We start from the raw sequence: 24286 nt of genomic DNA, 5'->3' as shown, positions 1-24286 counted from the left end.
AAATGTTGGCGGTTGAGAACTATATTCTGCATTGTATCCATTGTACTTGAGTTTGTCATTATTGTATTTATGTATGGTATGTATGATCTGTTTGGACAGCATGCAAAACAACATTTTTCATTGTACCTCAATACACATGACAATAATAAACCAGATCTTAACATAAAGTTCTTGGCTATCAAAGTCATTAAGCTCTTGAACACCACACAACACTAACATCGCAAATATGATCTTCTATCAACTGTGTCTTTCGTTGCACTATAGACTTTGTTTTTGCCATATATGGTTACCTAGTATTATGTTTATTAATTTATAGCATTTTTGATTAGTATAGATTATCTGTGTGTTGTTCCTTTTACAGACCTGTTAAGCTACAGCAAGCAAGAATTTCATTGATCTGTTGTCAGTACATATGACAAGTAAACACTCTTGAGGTGAAGTGAAGAAAAGAAGGGTGTCACAAAAGGACACAAAGTGCTGATGTAACTCAGCAGGTCAGACAGCATCTCTGGAGAACATGTGATGTTTCGGGTTGAGACCCTTCTTCAGGCTGATTGTAGGAGGGGAGAAGAAAACTAGAAAAGGGGAGAGGTGGGACAAAGCATGGCAGGTAATAGATCAACACTGGCCAGGGGGGATGCTGCCTCAAAAAAGGCTGGCAGCATCATCAAGGAACACACCATCCTGGCCACACACTCATCTCTCTGCTGCCTTCAGGTAGAAGGTACAGAAGCCTGAAATCTGCAACAACCAGGTTCAGGAATAACTGCTTCCCCCCAGCCATCAGACTATTAAACTCAACTCAAACAAAATCTGAACTTTAATTAGCCTTCTGCAATTTATGTTTATTTATATGTGTGTATATATGTGTTCAATGGTATATGGACACACTGATCTGTTCTGTATTATTTATGCCTGCAATATTCTATTGTGCTGAAAGCAAAGCAAGAATTTCATTGTCCTATCTGGGATACATGACAATAAACTCTGAATCTTGAATCTTGAATTTGTGAAGGCAGATGGTTGGATCAAATGCCAGTAATAGGAACAATAAGGGTGAGACAGGTTTCAAAAGTTGCAGGTTGTGAAGCATGGGGCAGGAAGGTAGCAGGAGGGAGGAGGCCGTGGGGAAGAAATTGGTGGGAGTCCAGGTGTGGCACAGTGGAGATAAAAGGGGGGGGGGGGGGGGGGGTGAAGGGGGGGGGGGGGGGGAGGGACAGGGGAGAACGAGAGAGAGTGGAAGTGTGAAGGTGAAAAGAGGGGAGGGGGGAGGGGCATGGTTACCTAAAATTAGAGAGTATTAGTTGGCAGGTGTGGAATCAGATAAGGAAGAAGGACGGGGAGTAAAATATAGAACCAGCGGAAGGATGTTGACCATCATAGAAACATAGAAAATAGGCGCAGGAGGAGACCATTCGGCCCTTCGAGCCAACACCGCCATTCATTGTGATCATGGCTGATTGTCCCCAATCAATCAGGGATGGTGCAGTTGTCACAGACCAGGCCAAAGACTCTAGTATATTTGGTTCAGGCCACACTAAATCAGGTGAGAGGGAATTACCACGTGTCTCTCTCTCTAACATCTCTTCCCCTAATTGTTTTGCTCCCGATTCTGGAGATCTTGATTGGTTCAGTAAATTGGATGAGTAGTGGTTTGGCTCGGGAATTTTAACGAGCAAGGTCGACGAGCTCGTTATAAGCCCCCCCAGTCTGCATTCTTGCAGTCAGTCAGTAACTCGCCCTTCAGTGAAGATGATGTCGGTGGCGAGGGTAACGGTGCTCATGGTGGCCGCTGTGATGGGACAGCTACAAGCAGGTGGGTTGGCATCTGGTGACCTACAGGGAGATTTGACATTTGTGTGCTTGCTTGGTTTTTTTTGTACCCCCACATTTGCCTCTTATTTCAGATCTTCCGCCCGGTATCACCTCCTCCTGCGGTAACCACACCCTGACGGTGTTTGTGGCCAGAGATGTGTTGGCTGGCGCCCCAGCCTCTGCCCTGCGGCTGGGAAACTGCCCGGCTTCAGACACCAGCTCCCTCCAAGTTCTCCTCTTCCAGTATGGGCTGCAGGACTGCGGTGCAGTGCGCCTGGTGGGTCTAATTCTCTGCTCTCGCTCAAACTCCGCTTTGTGGCCCACTCCTAATCACTTTTCCCCCCCTCTTGTTTCCTCCATCCCCGCCCCGCAGACGACCGGCAAGGAGGTAACTTTCACAAACTACCTGAAGTTTGGCGATGGACCTACCTCTGGGATAAAACGACCCGACGTGCGCCTGGAATGTGTCTACCCAGTGTAAGGATCTGGCATTGTTAATAGTACTTGCTTCTCGGTCATAGTCACACAGCATGGAAACTGCTCCTTCGGTCCAACTTGCGCGTTCTTACCAACATGGTCCCAACCTGGTCCCAATTTCCTGCGTTTGGCCCATATCCCTTCAAACCTATCCATATTTCAGTCCAGTGGTCAATCTAAGTTTTCTATTTGAAACTCTAAGAAATGGACTAAACATTTAATGAGAAATTCTAAGTTGCAAAATGAGAACTCTCTTTGTGCTTTGGTCTCTGCATTTAAGCTTACATTTGCAATGTTTAGTATCGAAGTTCCTGCCACTGAAGCCTCTTGCATAAGTTGTTTGCTTCTCTTCAGGAATGAGGTACCAATGTCTCTGACAACAATTCCAACAACTGGAGTTCTAGCTGGAGATGGAAATCTGATATTTTCCATGATGATAATGGCTGGTAAGAATTTGTTGATGCTTGCCCCTTGTGGTGTGACACACGGTTCTATTTTTCTATGTATCTCTTCTTTCCCCACCTTCTCTTACACTGAATACATGGCCCGTTGGTCCTCCCCTTGGACATTGTCTCTGGAGCTGGTGTTACAATGCTGAAAACTCTTCTGTACTCTGCATCTTTCCCTTTTGCTTGATCTATGTGCCTGAGTTTGACTTGATTTTATTTGGGTATAGTATTACCTAATCTGAATGGATAGAATGCAAAACTGCTTTTCACTATCTCTATACATATGGCAATAATAAAACTAAGGTACACAGATGCTGGAGAAACTCAGCGGGTGCAGCAGCATCAATGGAGTGAATGAAATAGGCAATGTTTCGGCCCGAAACCCTTCTTCAGACTAAGGTTCTTGAACAACTAAGGTTCTTGAACAACTAAGGTTCTTGAACAAATATGATCTATGAACCATCTTTAGTTGTGCTACCCATTCCCTTTGCTCCTCCCATTGCACTTGTGTTTAATGTCATTATATTTGTATCTGATTTGATAACCTTCAAAAATGAAGTTATTTCATTATCTTGGTACATGTGATAAACCTAAACATGTGCTGTATTATCTTTCTGATGCTTAGTTTACCTGTTGGTACTTATTTCATGGCCAATTAATATCTCTATCTTGACCAAATTAAAATATTTTTCAAAGCTGGTTGCTTAAGTGGTGTTCAAAATGTAGCCACATTTCTAATCTTTGCAGATTGCTCCTTATTATAGACCCTGTCCTAATTTGCAGGATTGTAATGTGATTGTAGTCTATGGTTGCACAGGAATTGTTAACGAGCAGCAACCCTGCACTAAGCCACTTGTGACCAAGTCAACTTTGTACCAAGATGTGCACAGTAACTTGCCCTGCCAGGAGACCCTTGTGCTTTAATACCATGGAATTGCATGGAGCTGAGCCCTTTAAAATGTATAAAAACCTGACAAACAAAGGTGGGGAGGGAGGTTGAAACTTGACCAAGGCTGCAGCTATGGACTAAAAAGGTTAAAACATCAATTACCATGGTACAGTAGTAGAGTTACTACCTTGCTGACTATAGGTGCTGTATGCATGGAGTTTGTACATTCTCCCTGTGACCTGTGTGTTTTCTTGGGTTTCCTCCTACACTCTATGTGCAGGTTTGTAGGCTAATTGGCTTGATTCCATTGTCCCCAGTGTGTGTAGGATAGTGTTAATGTGCTGGGATCACTGGTCTGCATGGACTCAATGGGTCAAAAGGTGTGTTTTCATGATCAATCTCCAAACTAAAATTGGAATGGGGAAGGAAATTTTCTAATGTAGAAGATGGGTGGACTGGACAGAATCTGATGGGTGGGCCATGGTTAATATTGGTTTGTTCCTGTTGTCTGCAGATACTTTGCAGTAAAGATTATGATTGCACTTTATTTTGGATATTTCCAACACTTGTACAAGCACAGATCTGAATTGTGAATGTTGAGAGAGGGGTGGAAAATGTTACTTTAAATGGTTGAGTCTGGCCACACTTACTAATGGAAACGCTTGCCTTGACTGTTTGGACAGTAACTAGTTCATCTGGCTAGAACTAAACTGTATAAATCTAGGCTGATCCTTTGTGTGAGATGGAGAACAAACACCGACAATTGCATCATCCTAATGATACGACATTTGCTGAACAGATGATTGGACTGCTGAGCGACCAAATTCCCTCTTCTTCTTGGGAGCTTCGATTAACCTGGAAGCCTCTGTTCTGGCCCCGTATCATCAGGCCCTTCGTCTCTATGTACAGGAATGCATTGCCACACCAACAAGCTCACTGGCCATGTCTCCAGAGAATTATACCATCATAACCAATCATGGGTAAGGATAAAGAGTTTGTTAGTTGGGGGAATGTCAACTTGACTTAAATTAAACACGTTCTCTCATTCTGTAGATGTCTTGTTGATGGAAAAACTGGAAATTCCAAGTACTTGCCCAGACAAGATGGTGCGGTCCTTCAATTTGTTGTGCAGGCATTCAAATTCCTCAGTCTGGAGGATGCTGAAGTGAGTTGATATTTTTCATTTGCAAGTCTTGAAAGGGTAATGACCACTTCATTAATCCGAATATGTGGTATTGTACTAATGTATGTCTGCCTCAATTAAAACACTTCTGGTGGATCTTTGAGTTGGGCAGCATCTGAAGAGGGTATGGACAGACAACCCTTCAGGTTGGGACCCTTCAGTTCTGACTAAAAACATCATCTGTCCACTTCCTTTACAGTTGCTGCCAGATTTGAGTTCCTCCAGCATTTTTTTTTCCCCCCAAGATGCCAGCATCTTCGGATGCTTGTGTCTCCACCTGAAGCTAGTTGTAACTATTTTTTAATTATCTGCAACTAAAGCATGGTTGATTTGTGACTTCTACAAATAATTGGAAGCATTTCTTGATAGAAGTACATGTTAAATCCTAAATATTCTAACAAAGTTGGATGTACAGCTGAATTTGAGATCATGATGCCTGATGAATTACACACTGCATTTGCATTTTGCAGATTTTTATACACTGCAAAGTCATGGCATGGGACCCTAGTTGGGATGATCTTGTGCATAAAGCATGCTCATTTGACCAGCAAACACAAAGGTAACACTTTCCATTAACTCTTGCACCTTGTTTTCGAAAGCTCTGGCCCAAAAACTAATTAACATTTAATGTTAAACTTTGGAGTAAAGCAAATTATTTCTTATTGTGCTCCATGCGAATGATTATATCTTGGCTTTGAGTTCTATTGTAACCTCTAGAGATAATTCCCATTTCGAGAGTTGACAAAGTTCACACTAAGATCTAACCATTGACATTTGGTACCTGCCATCCTGACTTTGTTCTCTTTAGTTGGCAGCTCCTGGATGCCCCATTACAAAGTTCCTTGTGTGACTGCTGTAATTCAATCTGCCAGTCTCGCCACAAACGAGCCACAGGTAATATTCCCACTTCTGGTATCTGCTTGGATAATTACTTTCCTTGGTGTTACAACTTTTTTTCTTCTCTCCTTTAGAGCCAGAAACTAGTGTTGGCCATGTAATCAAAGTGGGTCCCATGAGAATTCTCAGTAAGCAACATGGATCCACAACTTTAGGTAAGAAACCAGATAAAGTTTAACATTAAGTACTTTATCCAATCTTTTCTATTGTAATACCTAGTAAGATTTATTGGATTAATAAAACTAATGGAACAGTACAGACCCTTCAGTCGCAATGTCTGTGCCAAACATAATGCCAAGTCCCATGTCCATATCCCTCCATTCACTGCATATCCATACACCTATCCAAAGATCTCTTCAATGCCACTATCTGCCACCCTCTTTATTTAAAAAAAAAAAAACTTTCCCTTCCCATCTCTAAGCTTTGCTCCTCTTGCCTTAAAGCTATGCCTCCAAGTAATTGATTTGTTCTGACTGTCTACCCTATCTATGTCCCTCATAATTTTACACTCGTATCAAGTCTCTCCGCAACCTCTGCTTTTCCAGAGAAAACAATGCTAGGCTTTCGAACCTCTTACTGCACCTAATGTCCCCTAATCCAGCTGTCCTTCTGGTAAACCTCACCCATTCCAAAGCCACCATCTTTTGTGTAATAAGCCTTTGACAATACATCAAAACATCAATTTTATGTAGAGCATTAACAGTTTTTTTAACTTTTTTTCTTTTGCAGAAAATCAAAGGGTTATGCTCCTGGCAACGCCCCTGTTGGCTTGTTTTTTGGGAATTGTTTTCCTATTTCTGTATAAATGGAAGATCAGGAATGTGCACCACAGCTGTTGAAGTGGCAAAAGCTGTATTGGTTAACTGGATCCTAACTGCTTGATGTTGGTGCTTAACTTGAATAAAGATACATTTTGCAGATGTGCACATAGTTTTCAACTTTGATTTTGTTTAATGATCTCTAAATTAATATGTGGAGCAAGCAATGAACTTGACACTTTAGAAGTTTAGAGTTCTATCTTCCAAGGCCAGATTTACTGAACAGTAAATTTTAAGTCTACCCATTTGCAACTAAATTTCCTTAATATTGGATTTCCTTAATTGTCATGTTTAAATATTTGCTTTTAAAGGTTTGATCCGCTATTGATTAGCTGATCATGCCTATTCCCAGACCATGACCCCACCAAACAGCAGACCACTGCTACTTGTACATCAGGAGATCTGACCACTAAGCTGAGTGTCCTGACTTCCTACTTCCACCTCTTGCCCAAGATATACCAACAGGACCATCCTAATGAGCCTATTGTATCTGCATACTCTTGCCCCACTGAACTAACTCCTTGTACCGTGACAATCTACCCACCCTCACACAGGACACCTACACATGCCCTCAACCACTTTGTCAACTTTCAATTCTCTCGCATGCCTGCCCTCATCCACTCCCTTTGACACTTTCAACTACATGAGGAAGCTCTTGCTTCCTGCCACAAATATCTAACCAGATTCCATCCTCCACATCTGTCTGGCAGATCCCATTACCCTGAACTTCTCTTTTAAAGCTGTAACAATGGACCATTTAAGCCAGTTTATGTGCAACTGTCCTTGTTCCAAATCTCTGGTACCACTCAACTTAAACATGCACCAACTGCATTGTTGGTATTTCTGACACTTATGCCAAATGTATAAGTTTTATCAGCTTTGCTACTAACTTCTACTGTTCTCAAATTCAGTTGAACTTTTTCTTGATCTGTCTCCATCTCAATAAATTCGCCTGCTGACACTTGTTGTAAACACATTGATTTGTGGCTATTTTGACTGTCTTCCCACTCTGTCTTGAATGCTATCCCTTCCAGTTTGTTTCTGCTGCGCCTGTGTTCTTGAGATAAAGCCTTCCCTTCCAGGACATCTGATACAACCTATTTTGGGAAAACCTTGTGGTTTCCTGTCCACTGAGGGAGTTAAGTCTCACTTCCTGAACTTTGATTCTCTGCTAGTGTTTTTTCTGTCCCATCCCCAAACCATAGGAGGTGCACTTGTGCCGCCTCTTGCCAATATCCAGGGACCAGGTAAGGCAAAGACTTGCATGCACCTTCTCCAACCTTATCTGCTGTATTGGGTGCTCCTTCTATGATCCCCTTGATCAAGGCAGTGTAGAATAAATGATGTGTTTGCAGAGCACCTGTACACTGCCCACAATGGCCATCCCAAGCAGTTGTGTCGCTTCCATTCCAACATCGGACAGTCTGTCCTTGGTCTCTTCTGCCAGGATGAAGCCCAGTGCAATCTGGAGGAACACCTGCCTCCTTGATCTGCAACCCACATGTATGAATATTGAATCTTCTAATTTCAGGTATAATTTCAATGTGTCGAAAGGAACTTGGTTTATACCGAAGACAAACACTGTGCTGGAGTAACGTCGTTTTTCTCCAGAGATGCAGCCTGACCCAAAGAGTTACTCCAACACTTTATCTTTCTTAAGTCACTAACATAGTTTGTCTGTACCTAAAGTTTTTATTGCATACCTATCTTATCAAGAATGAGATATTAAAATCTTGACCATCTGGATAGAAAGGGTTTAAGGGGCTATGGACCAAATGCAGGTAAATGGGACCAGCCCAACAAAGCTTGGATAGAGTGGATACAAGGCAGATGTTTCCAGTAGTGGGAGAGTCTAGGACCAGAGGGCACAGCCTCAGAATAAAAGGATGTAACTTTAGAAAGATGAGGAGGAATTTATTTAGCTAGAGTGGTGAATCTGTGGAATTCATTGCCACATATGGTAGTGGGGGCTGACATTGAGTATTTTTGTCAATCCAAGTCGCTAAATACTTGCTGGTGTGTCAGTAGGATGGGTGGTGCATCAAACCCATCCTTTTCTCAAATGAAATCTGGCAGGGATATCAGTTTGTGCAAGAGACCAATGTTTTGGATGAAGCCAAAACTCTAAATCATACCAATAGGAGCTAATACAAGTTGGTGTATCTAACCGCATTCCTTGCTGGGTAAAGAACATTGCCTCAACTATATAGGACAGATATTGTCATCTCCTGAAAATCCAATATGGGAGGCCACCAAGAGTCTGATCCTGATCCAAAATGTCACATCCATATTTTCCAGAGATAGATGCTGTTTGACCCTCTTAGTTACTACACTTTGCCTTTTTTAATTCACAAATAATTGTTTCTTCCCCACTGCCTTTAAGCAATTTGTGCCTTCTAGCTTGTACTGCTATTCAGATCTATATTTCTCCAAAGAAGGTGCATGTTACAGAGTAGATTTCTCCAGCCACTAAGAGGTATATTACTTACAATTTTATTGTGGTATGAAAGGTAAGCTGGTTCCTCATGACCCGTGCAAACCATTTAGAGGACAATGGTGGATCCGAAACGGTTCATTTCCATTTTACAACAGCGTCACAATGTTGTGCATAGTTTCCACTTTAAATTATTAAATTGTGCACTTAAGTGGTAATCTACTATCAGTACAGTTGGAGGCTTGTGTCTCAGCATGCCTTGTGAAAGTAGCATGAACATTAGAAGTTAAAGTCTGTGAATTGTTTAAAGGAACAGGTTGGTTAATGTAAAAGGATGGTAAAAAACATACTGAACAATCTCACCAGATATCAGTGTTTCCACTTAATGGGAAACGGCTTGTTAAATTTCATGAACTAAATATAATGATTTGAAAACACAATTTAATTCCAACTCTTTAAACAAGTTGCCTCACAGAGTTGTTCTACATTTCTAGGGAACAAGCCAAATGGCTAACTTTTTTTTACTTTGGCGAGTTGATCCACACTTGGTAGAGGTAGGGATGCATCTGAAGTGTCGGACAAAAGGAGATCGTATAAAACTTTGACGTGGATATTTGGAAAGTAAATTCTGGCAATTATTTGTTTAAATAGTTCAAAGTAACCAAATCTAGACATCCCATTATTTTGAATGTGATACAAACATGATACCTTTTTAAATGAAGCACCTCTTTCTGCAAAGTTATTCACCCATTGATAATTATTTTCTCCAAGTACACGTTGAAAAGGCACATTTTGTTATACTTTGGTAGCAGACATCCACTATATACACAAGCACCTGGCTCTTGATTTCTAAAGGTGGGGTTTCACCTCTGGTCTATTCTTTGAAAAATGGAGACAAGGTTCCACAGTTGGAGAACCATTCATTGCCTTGCAATGGTATTTAAAGCTACTGTGTACATCAATCTTCACGTTCCAATCCAGTTGGCTTTTATTATGGCTTGTGTTGTTGTTCGGTTCCATACAACTTTCGTAACGTGGAATCCAAAAGAAAATCCACAGACCTGCAAGGATTAAGAGGAATGGTTTTTAATAAAACAGGAAGAAGTCTTGTTATAAATATTTGTACCATCTTGTATACTCTCCTACTGCATTGCTTTCGTATCAGACTCATTTCTTTAACATCTTGCAGGAATGACATAGAACAACACGGCAGCACAGCTGGTAGACTTGCTGCCGCACAGCACCAGAGACTGGTTCGATCCTGACTTTGGGTGCTCTGTGGAGTTATGGTTCTCCCGGTTTCATTCCAGTTCCCACCCCATCCAAAACACATGCAGGTTTGAAGGGTAATTGTCCCTAGTGTGTAGGGAGTGGATGAAAGAGTAGGATAAACTTATAAAATTCTTAAGGGGTTGGACAGGCTAGATGCAGGAAGATTGCTCCCGATGTTGGGGAAGTCCAGGACAAGGGGTCACAGCTTAAGGATAAGGGGGAAATCCTTTAAAACCAAGATGAGAAAAACTTTTTTCACACAGAGAGTGGTGCATCTCTGGAACTCTCTGCCAGAGGGTAGTCGAGGCCAGTTCATTGGCTATATTTAAGAGGGAGTTAGATGTGGCCCTTGTGGCTAAGGGGATCAGAGGGTATGGAGAGAAGGCAGGTACGGGATACTGAGTTGGATGATCAGCCATGATCATATTGAATGGCGGTGCAGGCTCGAAGGGCCGAATGGCCTACTCCTGCACCTAATTTCTATGTTTCTATAATGTAGAACTAGTGTGAACGGGTGATCGATATTCAGTGGCCTGTTTCCATGCTGTATCTTTCGATTCAATAGTTTCCCCTGACTAGCTCCTCCAAACACAATCTCCCATTGAAATTTTTGTAAACCAGCATCTGCAGTTCCTACTTAGACAGCTATTTAGTGGATTGTTAGCTCAAATTACATGTGGAAACCTTTCAGTAAAAGATAAAATATGATAATTCTACCGAGATTGTTCTGTTCATCCACACCTGTTATAGAGGTCAAGCTTTCTTTTCAACTTGAGCAAAACACATTGCTGGAGGAACTCAGTGGGTAAGGTGGCGTGTGTGAGGGAACGGATAGGTGCTGTTTCAGGTCAGGACCATTCTTCAGACTGGTAGTAGAGGGAGAGAAAGTTAGAAAAGAGATGAGGGTGTGGGCAAAGCCTGGCAAGTGATGGGTGGATACAGGACAGGAAGTTTAGTTCAGAGATACAGCACTGAAACAGGCCCTTCGGCCCACTGGGTCCGCGCCGACCAGCGATCCCCGCACATTTACACTATCCTACACCCACTAGGGACAATTTTTACATTTACCAGGCCAATTTATTTACAAACCTGGATGTCTTTGGAGTGTGGGAGGAAACCGAAGATCTCGGAGAGAACCCACGCAGGTCACGGGGAGAACGTACAAACATCACCCATAGTCGGGATCGAACCCGGGTCTCCGGTGCTGCATTCGCTGTAAGGCAGCAACTCTACCGCTGCGCCACCGTGTGAAAGATAGGTGAAGTAAGTGACGAGGTCTAGAGGTGAAGTGGTCTATGAGAGCGCGGGGAACCACTGTGCGGGAAGAGCAATGGAGGACCCGGCGTGGGTAGTTTGTAACTTTGTCAGTGCTGTATGGGGCAACTATTTGTATACCTTGGGTATGCAAGCAAAGAATTTCACTGTGCCTTGTCACATGTGACAAAGTATTCCATTCCAGACAAAAGGGATGTCAGATAAGGAGTGAGGAGAGATGGGGCTGGAGGGGGCTAAAAGAGAAATAAAGGACTCGGTGATGGGAGGTGAGGGTACGAAGGAAGGGCAAGGTGCAGGGTGACTGGGATGGTGGGGGATAGTGGGAGAAACCACCTTTAAACTTCATGTCTTTGGTCTTTAGTTGTTATTGTCTTGAACAAACTGACAAGCATGTCCCCAGTGTCGATGGTTAATGAGCCTATCGGCAGTCGCACTACCATTACATTAGCTCAATGATTAGCTCCACTGAGACTACTTGTTTAGTGAACCCATAACAACAAGGTAAAAGATAGAGGAAAATGGGCTACCTCTGAACACAGAAAATGGTGTCCCTGATCAAAAGATGTTCAAAAATCTACCTTGAAGGTTCACTCTAAGTAATGGATGCCAGATACCAAGAGAAATGTAGGAAAGTAAAATTTCTCTGGCATCAGTCATGGGTGTAAATAATCCCAGGAAACTGAACCTGAAGCAATGTTAAAAGCAGGGCAGGCATTCTCCACTGTAAAGCACATACTTGGGTCCCTCTAATTCTTTGCTCCTCTCTAGAGTTTACGTTCCACATCGTGTAAACCCCACCAAAATGCTGAGCTGTTGATTAGTGTTCAACCGTATTACCCAAGGATATATACAGGAAGGATGTTGCCAGGACTCGAGGCCTGAGTTATAGGGAGAGGTTAGGCGGGCTAGGAGTTTATTCCTTCGACCGCAGGAGGCAGAGGAGTGATGTTAAAGAGGTGTATAAAATCATGAGAGGAATAGATCGGGTGGATGCACTGAGTCTCTTGCCCAGAGTAGAATAGAATGCACGGAATCTTTTAACCAGAATAGGGGAATCAACAAACACAGGACATAGACTTCAAAGGACACAAAGTGCTGAAGTAGTTCAGATCAGGAGGCATGTCTGGAAAACAGTATTTTATGCCCTCTTGTGTAAACCAGCATCTGCAGTTCTCTGTTTCGATGCAAGTTTAAGGTGAGAGGGGAAAGATTTAATAGCAACACGAGGGGCATATGGAACAAGCTGCCAGATGGGATAGTTGAGGCGGGTACTATAACAACATTTAAAATACATTTAGACAGGTACATGGATAGGATAGGTTGAGAGGGAAATGGGTGAAATGCGGCCGGGTGGGACCAGTGTAGATGGGGCATGTTGGTTACCATGGACAATTGGGGTGAAGGGCCCGTTACCGTGCAGTGTGACTCTGACATGCTCTTACCTATCAATGGGGGTTATGATGACCGGAATGGCCGACAGCCCGATAGCAGTGGTTGTCCACTTTCTCATGGGCAGAGGCCACCGCGTGGTTTTCCCTAGGAGAAACAGGGACGCTGCACACAGTCGGTTGATAGTGAACCCTGGAATTGCCACAGACGCCAGGGCCTGCCAGATGAAAGTGTCCACCACCGCCACACCGACCCTCGTGGCCTTTCCAGGCCCATCACCGTGATCCTGGGGAGGGGGACAGAAAGCATGATTAGTATCAGAAATAATGTCTTCAAATAGCGTGGTTTTATTTGAGTCTGAAGAAGGGTTCCGACCCAAAAGGTCACCTATTCCTTTTCTCCAGGGATGCTGCCTGACCCACTGAGTTACTCCACTACTTTGTGTCTATCTTTGGTATAAACCAACATCTGCAGTTCCTTCCTACATGCTTTTTTTTGGGGGCAGGTTTAAGTTTATTACTGTCATGTGCATCAAGGTACAGTGAAAAGCTTTGTTTTGCATGCTACGCAAACAACAAATGTACCATACATGAATCAAACACGAGTACAACAAGAAGAACAAAGGGGAAGATAATGAGTGCAGAATACAGCATTGTAGCGCATCAGTTCCAGAGACAAATAAACCCATTGAAATTACAGAATAGCGAAAGGCCTGAATAGTGGATGTGGAGAGGATGTTTCCACTAGTGGGAGAGTGTAGGACCAGAGGGCACAATCTCAGAATAAAATGGACGTACCATTAGAGTAGAGATGAGTAGGAATTTCTTTAGTCAAAGGGTAGTGAATCTGTGGGATTCATTGCCACAGACAGTTGTGGAGGTCAAGCCATTGTTAAAGCAGAGATTGACATGTTCTTGATTAGTGCGGGTGTCAAAGGTTATGGGGAGAAGGCTGGCGAATGGGGTTGAGAGGGAAAGATAGATCAGCCATGATAAAATGCGTAGACTCAATGGGCCGATTGGCCTAATTCTGCTCCTATGACATGTGAACATGAACAAAGTCCACTATGCTCAATGGGGTCGAGGTGAATCGGACAGTACCCTAGCATACGGAAGGACGGTTCAGAAGCCTGATAAAGGAGGGGAAGCGGCTGTTCCCAAATCTGGTGGTGCGAGCTTTCAAGCTTCTGTACCTTCTGCCAGTTGGGAGCGGAGAGAAGCGGGAATGACTAGGTGGGGCAAGTTTTTTATTGTATTGGCTGCTTTTCCGAGGCAACCTGAAGTGTAGATGGAGTCGGTGGTGGAGAAACATCCCGGGGTCCAATAGAAAACTGGAGACCTATAGAACAAATGATAGGTGGGAAAAGAGCAGGACACCCAGTAATGTATTGAGTGAGCCTGCTATTGAACCAATTGAGATCTATGGTGGTACAGTTCAGGGATGCGTTGCAGAGTGTGAAACTGTAGGCCTAAACTCGCCAGTCGTGGACCTGTTGTGTCTCAATCTGAAGCAGCTCAGTAGCACTCACTTAGAAAATCCTGATAGATGCATGTGGACATCCTAATTTAAAACAGCATACTGATGAAAGTTAGAATGCAGAATGGTGTAGAACAGGAACAGGCCCCACAATGTCCGTGCTGTCAGCTTGTTAGAGGTGGCACAGGGTTGGTACTCACAGCAGCCGCCTTCCTCCCTTTGTCCACTGCATCAGCCGTCACATAAGCAGTTGAAATCGCATAACTGGCCCAGACCACACCCACTGGGACCAGTGCCCGGAATGACTCACCAACCTCGTTGGCATATCCTTAAATCAAAGAGGAGACGATAAGCTTTTTGCTGCAATGAACAATTCCATTTGTCTGTCGAAATACAACTTGCCTTTGCATCGTACAGCATTGAAACAGGCCTATTCATCCCATTGTGTCCATGCTAAACATTATGCCAGTCTATATTAATCCCACTTGCCCACAGTAATTCTATACCCCTCTATGCTCTGCTCATTCTGTACCTGTCCAGTTGCCTTTTAAATGTTGTAACTGTTCCTGCCTCAACCACCATTTCTGGCAGAAGTTGGAACATTCCAGATACCAACTACTCTGTGTAAAAAATGTACTCTGCCATCCTCTTTAAACCGGATCACTCTCTCCTTAAAAATGTGCTCTCTTATTTTAGATCCCCTTTATCACAGGAAGCAGACTCTGACTGTCCTATCTATGCTCCTCATAGTTTTAAATATTTCTATCTTGTCACCTCTCAGCCTCCTTTGCTCTAGGGAAAACAGACCCAGCCTATCTAATCTCTCCCTAAAACTTTGTTTAGATGTGATTAGCAGACTCTCTGTATCATTGGACCCAACACCCACCCAAGACATGTACTGTAACCTCTGGACATCCGGTGGCGCTGTTGCTAGCTGCCTCCACCCACGGTCTGGCTGTCTTTTTTAAATTTTGTTATGTTTTGAGTATGTTTCTTTAGTTTTTTAGCTTTTTTTTCAGTATTTTATGTGGGGGGGAAGAGGGTAGGGTAAGGGGGAACCGTCCTTCAGTTGCTTCCTGGCGAGGATGCGGCTATTAACCGAGACACGCCCTCACCCCCCCCCCCCCCCTTCGGCCTATCAACTGGATTGGCGCGGCCTTTCCTGCCGGAACCGGACCAGAGCTTCAGCAGCGGCGGCGAGGCACTGGAAACATTGCGGAGCGGGCGAGGCCTTCCTGGGATCGCCGCTTTGAGCTCCGGAGTGCTGGGCCGCTGCATCAACATCGCGGAGCTCCCAACGCGGGTGGCGCTGACTTTAACATCACGGAGTCCTGGGACCCTTTGCCAGGGGTCGCCAGCGCGAATCTCCGCCCAGCGTGGCCTGTGGACATCGGGAGCCGCGGACTCCGGTGGAAGGTGGCCGACAAGAGGTCCCGGCGAGAGGGCCTGAACATCGGGCCGCCCGTAGCGACGACTACAGGGTGCGCGGGAGACCCTGACCACGGGTGAACATTGGGGAACATCGGCGAGGAGGTTGACTGGACTTTGGTTCCTTACCTCACAGTGGGGAACTTTGGTGCTGCTGTGGGGATTCTGTATGACTAAGGGAAATAGAACTTCGTTGTCTCTTCATTGAAGACAATGACAATAAATTAAATCAATTCAAAACCAAATCAAATCAAAACCATGGTAGCACATGGGACATGGACCTCTGGGATGACATGATCATTTGCATAGACACCACCAACACTTTCTACTTATTTACAATGCATTCAGAAAATATTCAGGCCCCTTCACTTTTTCCACATTTTGTTACGTTACAGCCATGGGAGAAGGGCCTTCATCAGGGAGGTGATCAAGAACCTGATGGTCACTCTGACAGAGCTCCAGAGTTCCTGTGTGGAGATGGAAGAACCTTTCAGAAGGACAACTATATCTGCAGCACTCCACCAATCAGGCCTTTATGGTAGAGTGGCCAGACGGAAGCCACTCCTCAGTAAAAGGCACATGACAGCCCGCTTGGAGTTTGCCAAAAGTCACCTAAAGGTCTCTCAGACCATGAGAAACAAGATTCTCTGGTCTGATGAAACCAAGATTGAACTCTTTGGCCTGAATACAACGCGTCAAGTCTGAAGGAAACCAGGCACCGCTCATCACCTGGCCAATACCATACCTACGGTGAAGCATGGTGATGGCAGCATCATGCTGTGGGGATGTTTTTTCAGCAGCAGGAACTGGGAGACTAGTCAGGATCGAGGGAATGATGAACGGAGCAAAGTACAGAGAGATCCTTGATGAAAACCTGCTCCAGAGCATTCTGGACCTCAGACTGGGGCAGAGGTTCACCTTCCAACAGGACAATGACCATATACACACAGCCAAGACAATGCAGGAGCGGCTTCGTGACAAGTATGTGAATGTCCAGCCAGAGCCCAGACTTGAACCCAATTGAACATCTCTGGAGGGACCTGAAAATAGCTGTGCATCGACGCTCCCCATCCAACCTGACAGAGCTGGAGAGGATCTGCAGAGAAGAATGGGAGAAATTACCCAAATACAGGTGTGCCAAGCTTGTAGCGTCATACCCAAGAAGACTTAAGGCTGTAATCGCTGCCAAAGGTACCTCAACGAAGTATTGAGTAAAGGATCTGAATACTTATGTAAATGTGATATTTCAGTTATTTCTTTTTAATTGCTTTGCAAATATTTCTAAACACCTGTTTTCGCTTTTTTATTATGGGGTATTGTGTGTAGATTGATGATTAAAATAATGCATTTAATCCATTTTAGAATAAGGCTGTAACGTAACAAAATGTGGAAAAAATGAAGGGGTCTGAATACTTTATGAATGCACTGTCTAGGCCTCCTAAGCGTTGCATAGAACTAGAATATTATATCAGCAATTCTTAGCAACATTGGATTGAAATAAACTCCACTTCGCCATAAAGCAAGAGGGAGTCATAGAGTCATTCAGCACTGAAATGGGCCTTCGGCCCAACTTGCTCATGCTGACCAACATGCCTAATCTATGCTAATCCCACCTGCCTGGATTTGGCCCATATCGTCTTTCCTATCCCTCCATCCCTAATCTTTCCTACCTGTGTATCTGTCAACATTATTTTAAATGTTGTTATAGTAGCTGCCTCAACTACCTCCTCTGGCAGCTTATTCCACACACCCATCACCCTCTCTGTGGGGGGAATAAATGCCCTTCAGATTCAGATTCTTGTTAAATCTTTCCCCTCTCACCTTAAATTTAAACTTATGCCCTCTGGCTCTTGATTCTCCTACTCTGAGTACTTTGCTACAGAAAAGGAAGGTGATAGATAGATATAATTTATTGCCACACAACCAGGGTTGGTGGAAATTTGGGTTGTCAGCAGAAGTACAATAATAAAGAACACACAATAAAACTGTAACACAAACATCCACCACAGCATTCATCACTGTGGTGGAAGGCACAAAAATTTGGCCAGTCCTCCTCCATTTCCCCCCCGTGTACAGGACCAGAATCCAGTCAGTCCAGGATCGGCTCTTCCTCACCGGAGACCGCGGCTTCAGATTGTTGTAGGCCGCAGGCCGGCGTTCGAGATTTAAAGTCCCCGCCGCAGCCAGAAGCACCGTAGACTGCAGGGCCGGCGGTCGAAGCTCCCCTCCAGGGGTGATGGTAACTCCATGCCACACCCGCGGTAGAAGTTGGCCGCGTGCCGGCAGTGATGGCTTCTTCTTCCCCCGGGTCCCCCACGAGGGATCCCGGGCTGTAGACGCCGCACCAGCTGGAGCTCTGCAGACCGCGGCTTCAGGCTGCGACTTCAGGCTGCCGGCTGCCCCGGGCCAGCGAAACGGAGCGCTCCCCTCCAGCGAGCCCCAGCGAGGGTCGCCCGCTCCACGCCGAGAGTCCACGCTGCGCCCGCCGCTGAAGCCCCGGGCGCGTCTCCGGGAAAGGCCGCGTCGATCCTTGATGTTAGGCCACGGTGGAGGCGACCTAGAAAAAGTCGCCTCTCCATGGAGGAGGCGACCGAAGCGGTTTCCCCCTTACCCCCCCACACCACCCCCCACACAAGACACACGAAGAAACACAATGCAAGGTGATCTGGAGAAAAAAAAAACAAAATGATGTAAACGAATTCTAACCTTTCCCATATTTAGGAATACAATTTTTGTTATGTTTAGAGATCTATATTTGCATAACATTTTGGAGCCCCAAGTTTCCCTCGGGAATTTCCACTCAAAGGCATCTTGTGTTCAGCAGAGCTGTGTCTGTCCAGGAACCTCATCCAGCCATGGTGCAGTAAGGTCACTGGCTCCCAGGACTCCATTTTACTCGACTGTGCAAACTCCTCTTCATCCAGGAGTAACTATTCAGACAGAAACAGTACCTCACACTAAACACAGCCAAAGGTCAGTTTCTTGATGAAGACAAACAACTTAATTCAGAAACTAGAATTAATTCCAAAGGGGGAAAAAAAATTACTGGCATTCTGAAATAAAAGCAGAAAATGCTTGAAATACTCAGCAGCCTTGGAAAGCACAAATTAGTGACTTGCAGCATATGCTTTAATATTCCCATCTGGTGTTTATAAGCTGCTAAATAGTAAACAGATCACAACACTTCAGCAATGTTGGGCGGCACAGTGGTAGAGCTGGTTGAGTTGCTGCCTCACAATGCCAAAGACCCAGTTTTGATCCTGACTTTAGAGATACGCCCACCAGGTCCGCAGCGACCAACAATCACGCAGTACACACAGCAGCAATATCCTACACACTAGGGACAATTTACAATTTTACCAAAGCCAACTAACCTACAACCCTGCATGTCTTTGGAGTGCAGGAAGAAGCTGGAGCACCTAGAGAAAACTCACGTGGTCACAGGGAGAATGTACAAATTCCATACAGACGGCACCCATAGTCAGGATTGAACCCGGGTCTCTGGCACTGTAAGGCAGCAGCTCTACCTCTGCACCACTGTACCACCCAACCTCTATAGCCTCGGATGCTGTCTATGTGGAGTTTGCACGTTCTCCCCGTGACTCCTTGGGATTCCTCCAGGTGCTACAGTTTCCACCCACATTCCAAAGACATGCAGGTTTGTTGGTTAATTGGCCACTGTAAAATTTGCCCTAGTGTGTAGGGAAAGGATGGTTGGTGTGGACTCCATGGGCCGAAGGGCCTATTTCCTTGCTGTGTCTTTAAACTAATCTAATATAAACTGCTGATTTGAAGTAACTGGCTGGGATAAAGGGGGAAATATGAACTAGTTTTGATATTTGCTTCAATCCATTGCAATGGGAATGTAATCAATCAAGGGCACTTTTTATTTGCAGAGGGTGTACTGCACGAGATACTAAAGTTTTATCTACACATTGACAGGTTGGTGTGAAGTGTTACAGCTTTGTACCACTAATAATATAAACATGCATTTAAATCTAGATCCCTCCAATTATGCTGTTTAACCTGCTGAGTTCTTTCAGCACTTTTTGCTTTGCATTTAAATGCAGTCCATGTCCATAAAAGATCATTGACCTAAAACACTATGTGTAGGAAGGAACTGCAAATGCTGGTTTAAACACAAACTCCGTTTCTCTTTCCACAGGTGCTGCCTAACCTTTTATGCATTTCCAGCATATTCTGTATTTTTATTTAGTCATACAGCACGGAAACAGGCCCGTCAGCCCAACATGCCTATGCTGACCAGGATATCCCACCTACACTAGTCCTGCCTGCCCACATTTGGCCCACATTCTCCTAAACCTTTCCTACCCATGTACAGTGCATTCAGAAAGTATTCAGACCCCTTCACTTTTTCCACATTTTGTTACGTTACAGCCTTATTATAAAATGGATTAAATTAATTTTATTATATCATCAATCTTTACACAATACCTCATAATATAAAAACAAAAACAGGTGTTTAGACATTTTTGCAAAGTAATCAAAAATAAATAACTGAAATATCACATTTACATAAGTATTCAGCCCCTTTGCTATGACACTCAAAATTGAGCTTAGGTTCATCCTGTTTCCATTGATTATCCTTGAGTTGTTTTTACAACTTGATTGGAGTCCACCAGTGGTAAATTAAATTGATTGGACATGATTTGGATAGGCACACACCTGTCTATAAAAGGTCCCACAGTTAACAGTGCATTTCAGAGCAAAAACCAAGCAAGGAAGACTAAGGAATTGTCCATAGAGACAGGATCGTGTCAAGACGTAGATCTGGGGAAGGTTATAAAACAAATTCTGCAGCATTGCAGGTCCCGAAGAACACAGTGGCCTCCGTCATTCTTAAATGGAAGAACCAGGACTCTTCATTGAGCTGGCCGCCCAGTCAAACTGAGCAATCGGGGGTCACTCTGACAGAGCTCTGGAGTTCCTCTGTGGAGATGGGAGAAACTTCCAGAAGGACAACTACATCTGCAGGTCTTTATGGTAGAGTGGCCAGACGGAAGCCACTCCTCAGTAAAAGGCACATGGCAGCCCGCTTGGAGTTTGCCAAAAGGCAGGAAAAACAAGATTCTCTGGTCTGATGAAACCAAGATTGAACTCTTTGCCCTAAATGCCAGGTGTCAGGTCTGGAGGAAACCAGGCACCACTCATCACCTGGTTAATACCATACCTACAGTGAAGCATGGTGGTAGCAGTATTATGCTGTGGGGATGTTTTTCAGCGGCAGGAACTGGGAGACTAGTCAGGATCGAGGGAATGATGAACGGAGCAAAGTACAGAGAGATTCTTGATGAAAACCTGCTCCAGAGTGTTCTGGACCTCAGACTGGGGCAGAGGTTCACCTTCCAACAGAACAACGATCCTAAGCACACAGCCAAGACAACACAGGAGTGGCTTTGTGACAAGTCTGTGAATGTCCTTGAGTGGGCCAGCCAGAGCCTGGACTTGAACCCGATTGAATATCTCCAGAGGTTTAATCTCCGGAGATTAATTACTTTGCAAAAATTTCTAAACACCTGTTTTTGCTTTTTTATTATGGGGTATTGTGTGTAGATTGATGATAAAAAAAAAAAGCTGATCCATTTTAGAATAAGGCTGTAACGTAACAAAATGTGGAAAAAGTGGTCTGAATACGTTTTGAATGCACTTTACCTGTCCAAATGTTTTTTAATGGTGTTATGGTAACTGCCTCAATTATCTCTTCCAGCAGCTCATTCCATAAACTCATTGGCCTTTCCAGTCTTTCTTGAACAACTAGTTTTTATTGCACAAAGGACAAAAACTGTACAGAGGAGTACAAGAACATGAGAGGAATAGATAGGATACATGCACAAAGAATTTGTTACACAAAGGGTGATGGGTGTATGGAACGAGCTGCCAGAGGCGGTAGTTGAGGCTGGTACTATCATTACATTTCTTAAGAAACAGTTGGACAGGTACATGGATGGGTTTGGGGAGATATGGGTCAAACGCAGGCTGGTGGAACTACTGAAGATGGGGCAAGTCGGTCAGAGAGGGCAAGTTGGGCTGAAGGGCCTGTTTCCACGCTGCATGACTAAGAGTTGGAGTAACTCAGCCGGTCAGGCAGCATTTGTGGAGGACCTGAGTACACAATGTTTTAGGTCGAGACCCTTGTTCAGACTGGGTCTGAAGAATTTTCAAACTCAGCTGTCCTGCTGAGTTACTCCAGCTTTTTGTGTCTATCTGAAGAATTTTATTAGCATTAAGGAGATGCTTTAAATAAAAAAGAGTATTTTGGTCCTGCAAATCAATGGGGTGGAGGAGGCAGAGACAGATGGAATTCTGGGTAGGGCAGCCAACTGCAAATGTTTGGTGAATCCTGATCCTGTGAGTCATACAGCACAGAAACACTGCCTAACAAAAACCAAATGAGAGAACTGAAACTCCAGAGAAACTATTGCAAATTAACTGACAGTCATAAAATTATACAGCACAGAAACAGGCCCTTTGGCCCATTTTATCCATGTTGGCTCGTCCCCTTTGCCAAAACCCTTTAAACCCTTCTTATTCCATATATCTGGCCCATGTCTTTTAAAAGTTGTAATTGTATCCGCATTCATAGCTTCCTCTACCAATCATTCCATATAAGGACTACCCTCTGAGTGAAAAAGTTGCCCACAAGGTCCCTTTTAAATCTCTCCACTCTCACCACAAGCCAGCGCCTCCTAGTATTAGAATCCTCCATCCTGGGGAAAAGACTTAATTATTCACTTTATCTATATCGCTCATGATCTTGTACACCTCAATAAGATTACCCCTCGGCCTTCTACTCTCCAAACAAATAAATCCCTGCCTATCCAAACTCTCCCTGTAACTCAAGCCCATGTAATATCCTGTAAAATCTCTGCACATTTTCCAACATAATGACATCCTTTGACAGTGTTGGGTGCTCATAGAGTCATACAACACGGAATCTGGCCCTTCGGTCCAACTTGTTCATGCTAATCAAGGTGTCCCATCTAAGCTAGTCCTATTTAGTCATAGAATCGTACAGTATGAAAACAGGCCCTTCAGTCCAATTTGCCTATGCTGACCAAGATGCCCATCTACACTAATCCCACCTGCCCGCATTTGGCCCACGTCCCTTTAAACCTTTTCCTATCCATGTACAAGTCCAAATTTCTTTAAAATGTCAACTACCAACCCCAGTAACTGGGTCCTTTTCCCCACAGCCCTCTGTGTAAAATAAAGTTGTCCCCCGGTTCCTATTAAATCCTTCCCCTCAAACCCACGTAGTGATTGATTCTCCTACTCTTGATTCCCCTACTTTGCCCGCGTTTGGCCCATATCCTTCTAAACCTGTCCTTTCCACGTATATATACACACAAGGGCCTTTGGATTGCGTGTGTGATTATTTCAACCATGTTTGGCCGGGACTCATCTGGTTTGGGGCTCGTGTTTCACGCAGCTTTACTCTTTACATATTAATAATTTCATTGGGCGATGTGGAGGTTAAGAGGATCATTGTATGCCGGTGTGAAATATGAACCAGGAGCCGCCGACCACGGGTGTAGTGAGGCGATATCTTCACTCAAGGTCATATACTGGGCAAACGAGTAAAAGACTTGACTCATGAAATATAATCAGGAGGGAATAGACCAGCGAGTGGGGATTAGCCGGCGAGCCCCAGACTCACGGCAGCTTCAGGTCTCTTACCCAGAAAGCGGACCCAGGTGTCCCGGTAGATGTCGACTGTCTTCTCGCTGGCCACAGGTACTGGAGCTCCCATCCCGGTCCCGGCACCGGATCCCTTCACCTCGGCAGAGAAACGAGACGGACGGGGACAGCTTGTACAGATGCGGGGTCTGTCCCGGTCCCGGTCCCGGGACGCCGGCCCGGCCTGGCTATTTCCTCCCTCCCACGAGTTAATGTCAGCTCACCGACTCCTAGCCCCAGTCTCCAGCTCCCGGAGTTCAGCTGAGTCACAGCGATGACGCCGGGGTTTCACACCCTACCAGGCAACCGTGCGCTGCTTCCACTGGCAACGTGCCGATGCAAATGTTACACAAGTGGCCTTGATATAAAAATAACGCGCACGCCGTGAAACACAGAGCTGCTGCACCGATAAGACTCAAACTCAAAGGGTCGGAGGAAAAATAAGGAACTGCAGATATTGGTGTGCTAAAAGAAAAGTCACAAATTGCTGGAGTAACTCAGCAGGACATAGAGTCATGCAGCGTGGAAACAGGCCCTTCGGCCCAACTTGCCCACACCAACCAACATGTCCCATCTACACTGGTCCCACGTGGCTGCGTTTGGCCCGTATCCCTCTAAACCTATCCCATCCATCACATGTACCTGTTTAAAGGGGTGGGAGATTGCAACCTTCACGTGGTCCGTCCATTTCGACGAATGCAATCAACCTGTGGTGCACAATCAAATAGAACAAGTTGTCCTACAACTTTAGGCTGCACGCCCTACGCAAGAAGAAGACCTGTTTAA

General features: G+C 44.5%; 2 protein-coding genes across 2 annotated transcripts; one reads left to right on the top strand and one right to left on the bottom strand.

Annotated features, from left to right (window-relative positions):
* The first annotated feature begins 1739 nt into the window (after positions 1-1739).
* On the top strand, positions 1740-6636 carry LOC116987356 (zona pellucida sperm-binding protein 3-like). The gene is made up of 10 exons (XM_033043336.1): positions 1740-1816; positions 1908-2092; positions 2189-2292; positions 2647-2738; positions 4430-4610; positions 4684-4795; positions 5284-5372; positions 5622-5707; positions 5785-5865; positions 6440-6636. Exons 1-10 carry the CDS (start codon positions 1753-1755, stop codon positions 6547-6549), a joined length of 1104 nt encoding a protein of 367 aa, XP_032899227.1. The 5' UTR covers positions 1740-1752; the 3' UTR covers positions 6550-6636.
* Positions 6637-9002: 2366 nt separating this feature from the next.
* mtfp1 (mitochondrial fission process 1) lies at positions 9003-23802 on the bottom strand. The gene is made up of 4 exons (XM_033043333.1): positions 23501-23802; positions 14575-14702; positions 12952-13184; positions 9003-10023 (listed from the first exon to the last, which is right to left on the bottom strand). The coding sequence occupies exons 1-4, from the start codon at positions 23571-23573 to the stop codon at positions 9954-9956; spliced, it is 504 nt and encodes a 167-aa protein (XP_032899224.1). The 5' UTR covers positions 23574-23802; the 3' UTR covers positions 9003-9953.
* Positions 23803-24286: the final 484 nt, after the last annotated feature.

Source organism: Amblyraja radiata, chromosome 25 (genome assembly GCF_010909765.2).
Source record: "Amblyraja radiata isolate CabotCenter1 chromosome 25, sAmbRad1.1.pri, whole genome shotgun sequence".
NCBI lineage: Eukaryota > Metazoa > Chordata > Chondrichthyes > Rajiformes > Rajidae > Amblyraja > Amblyraja radiata.
The sequence above is the reverse complement of the archived record's forward strand: the minus strand, read 5'-3'. Positions and strand labels throughout refer to the sequence as shown.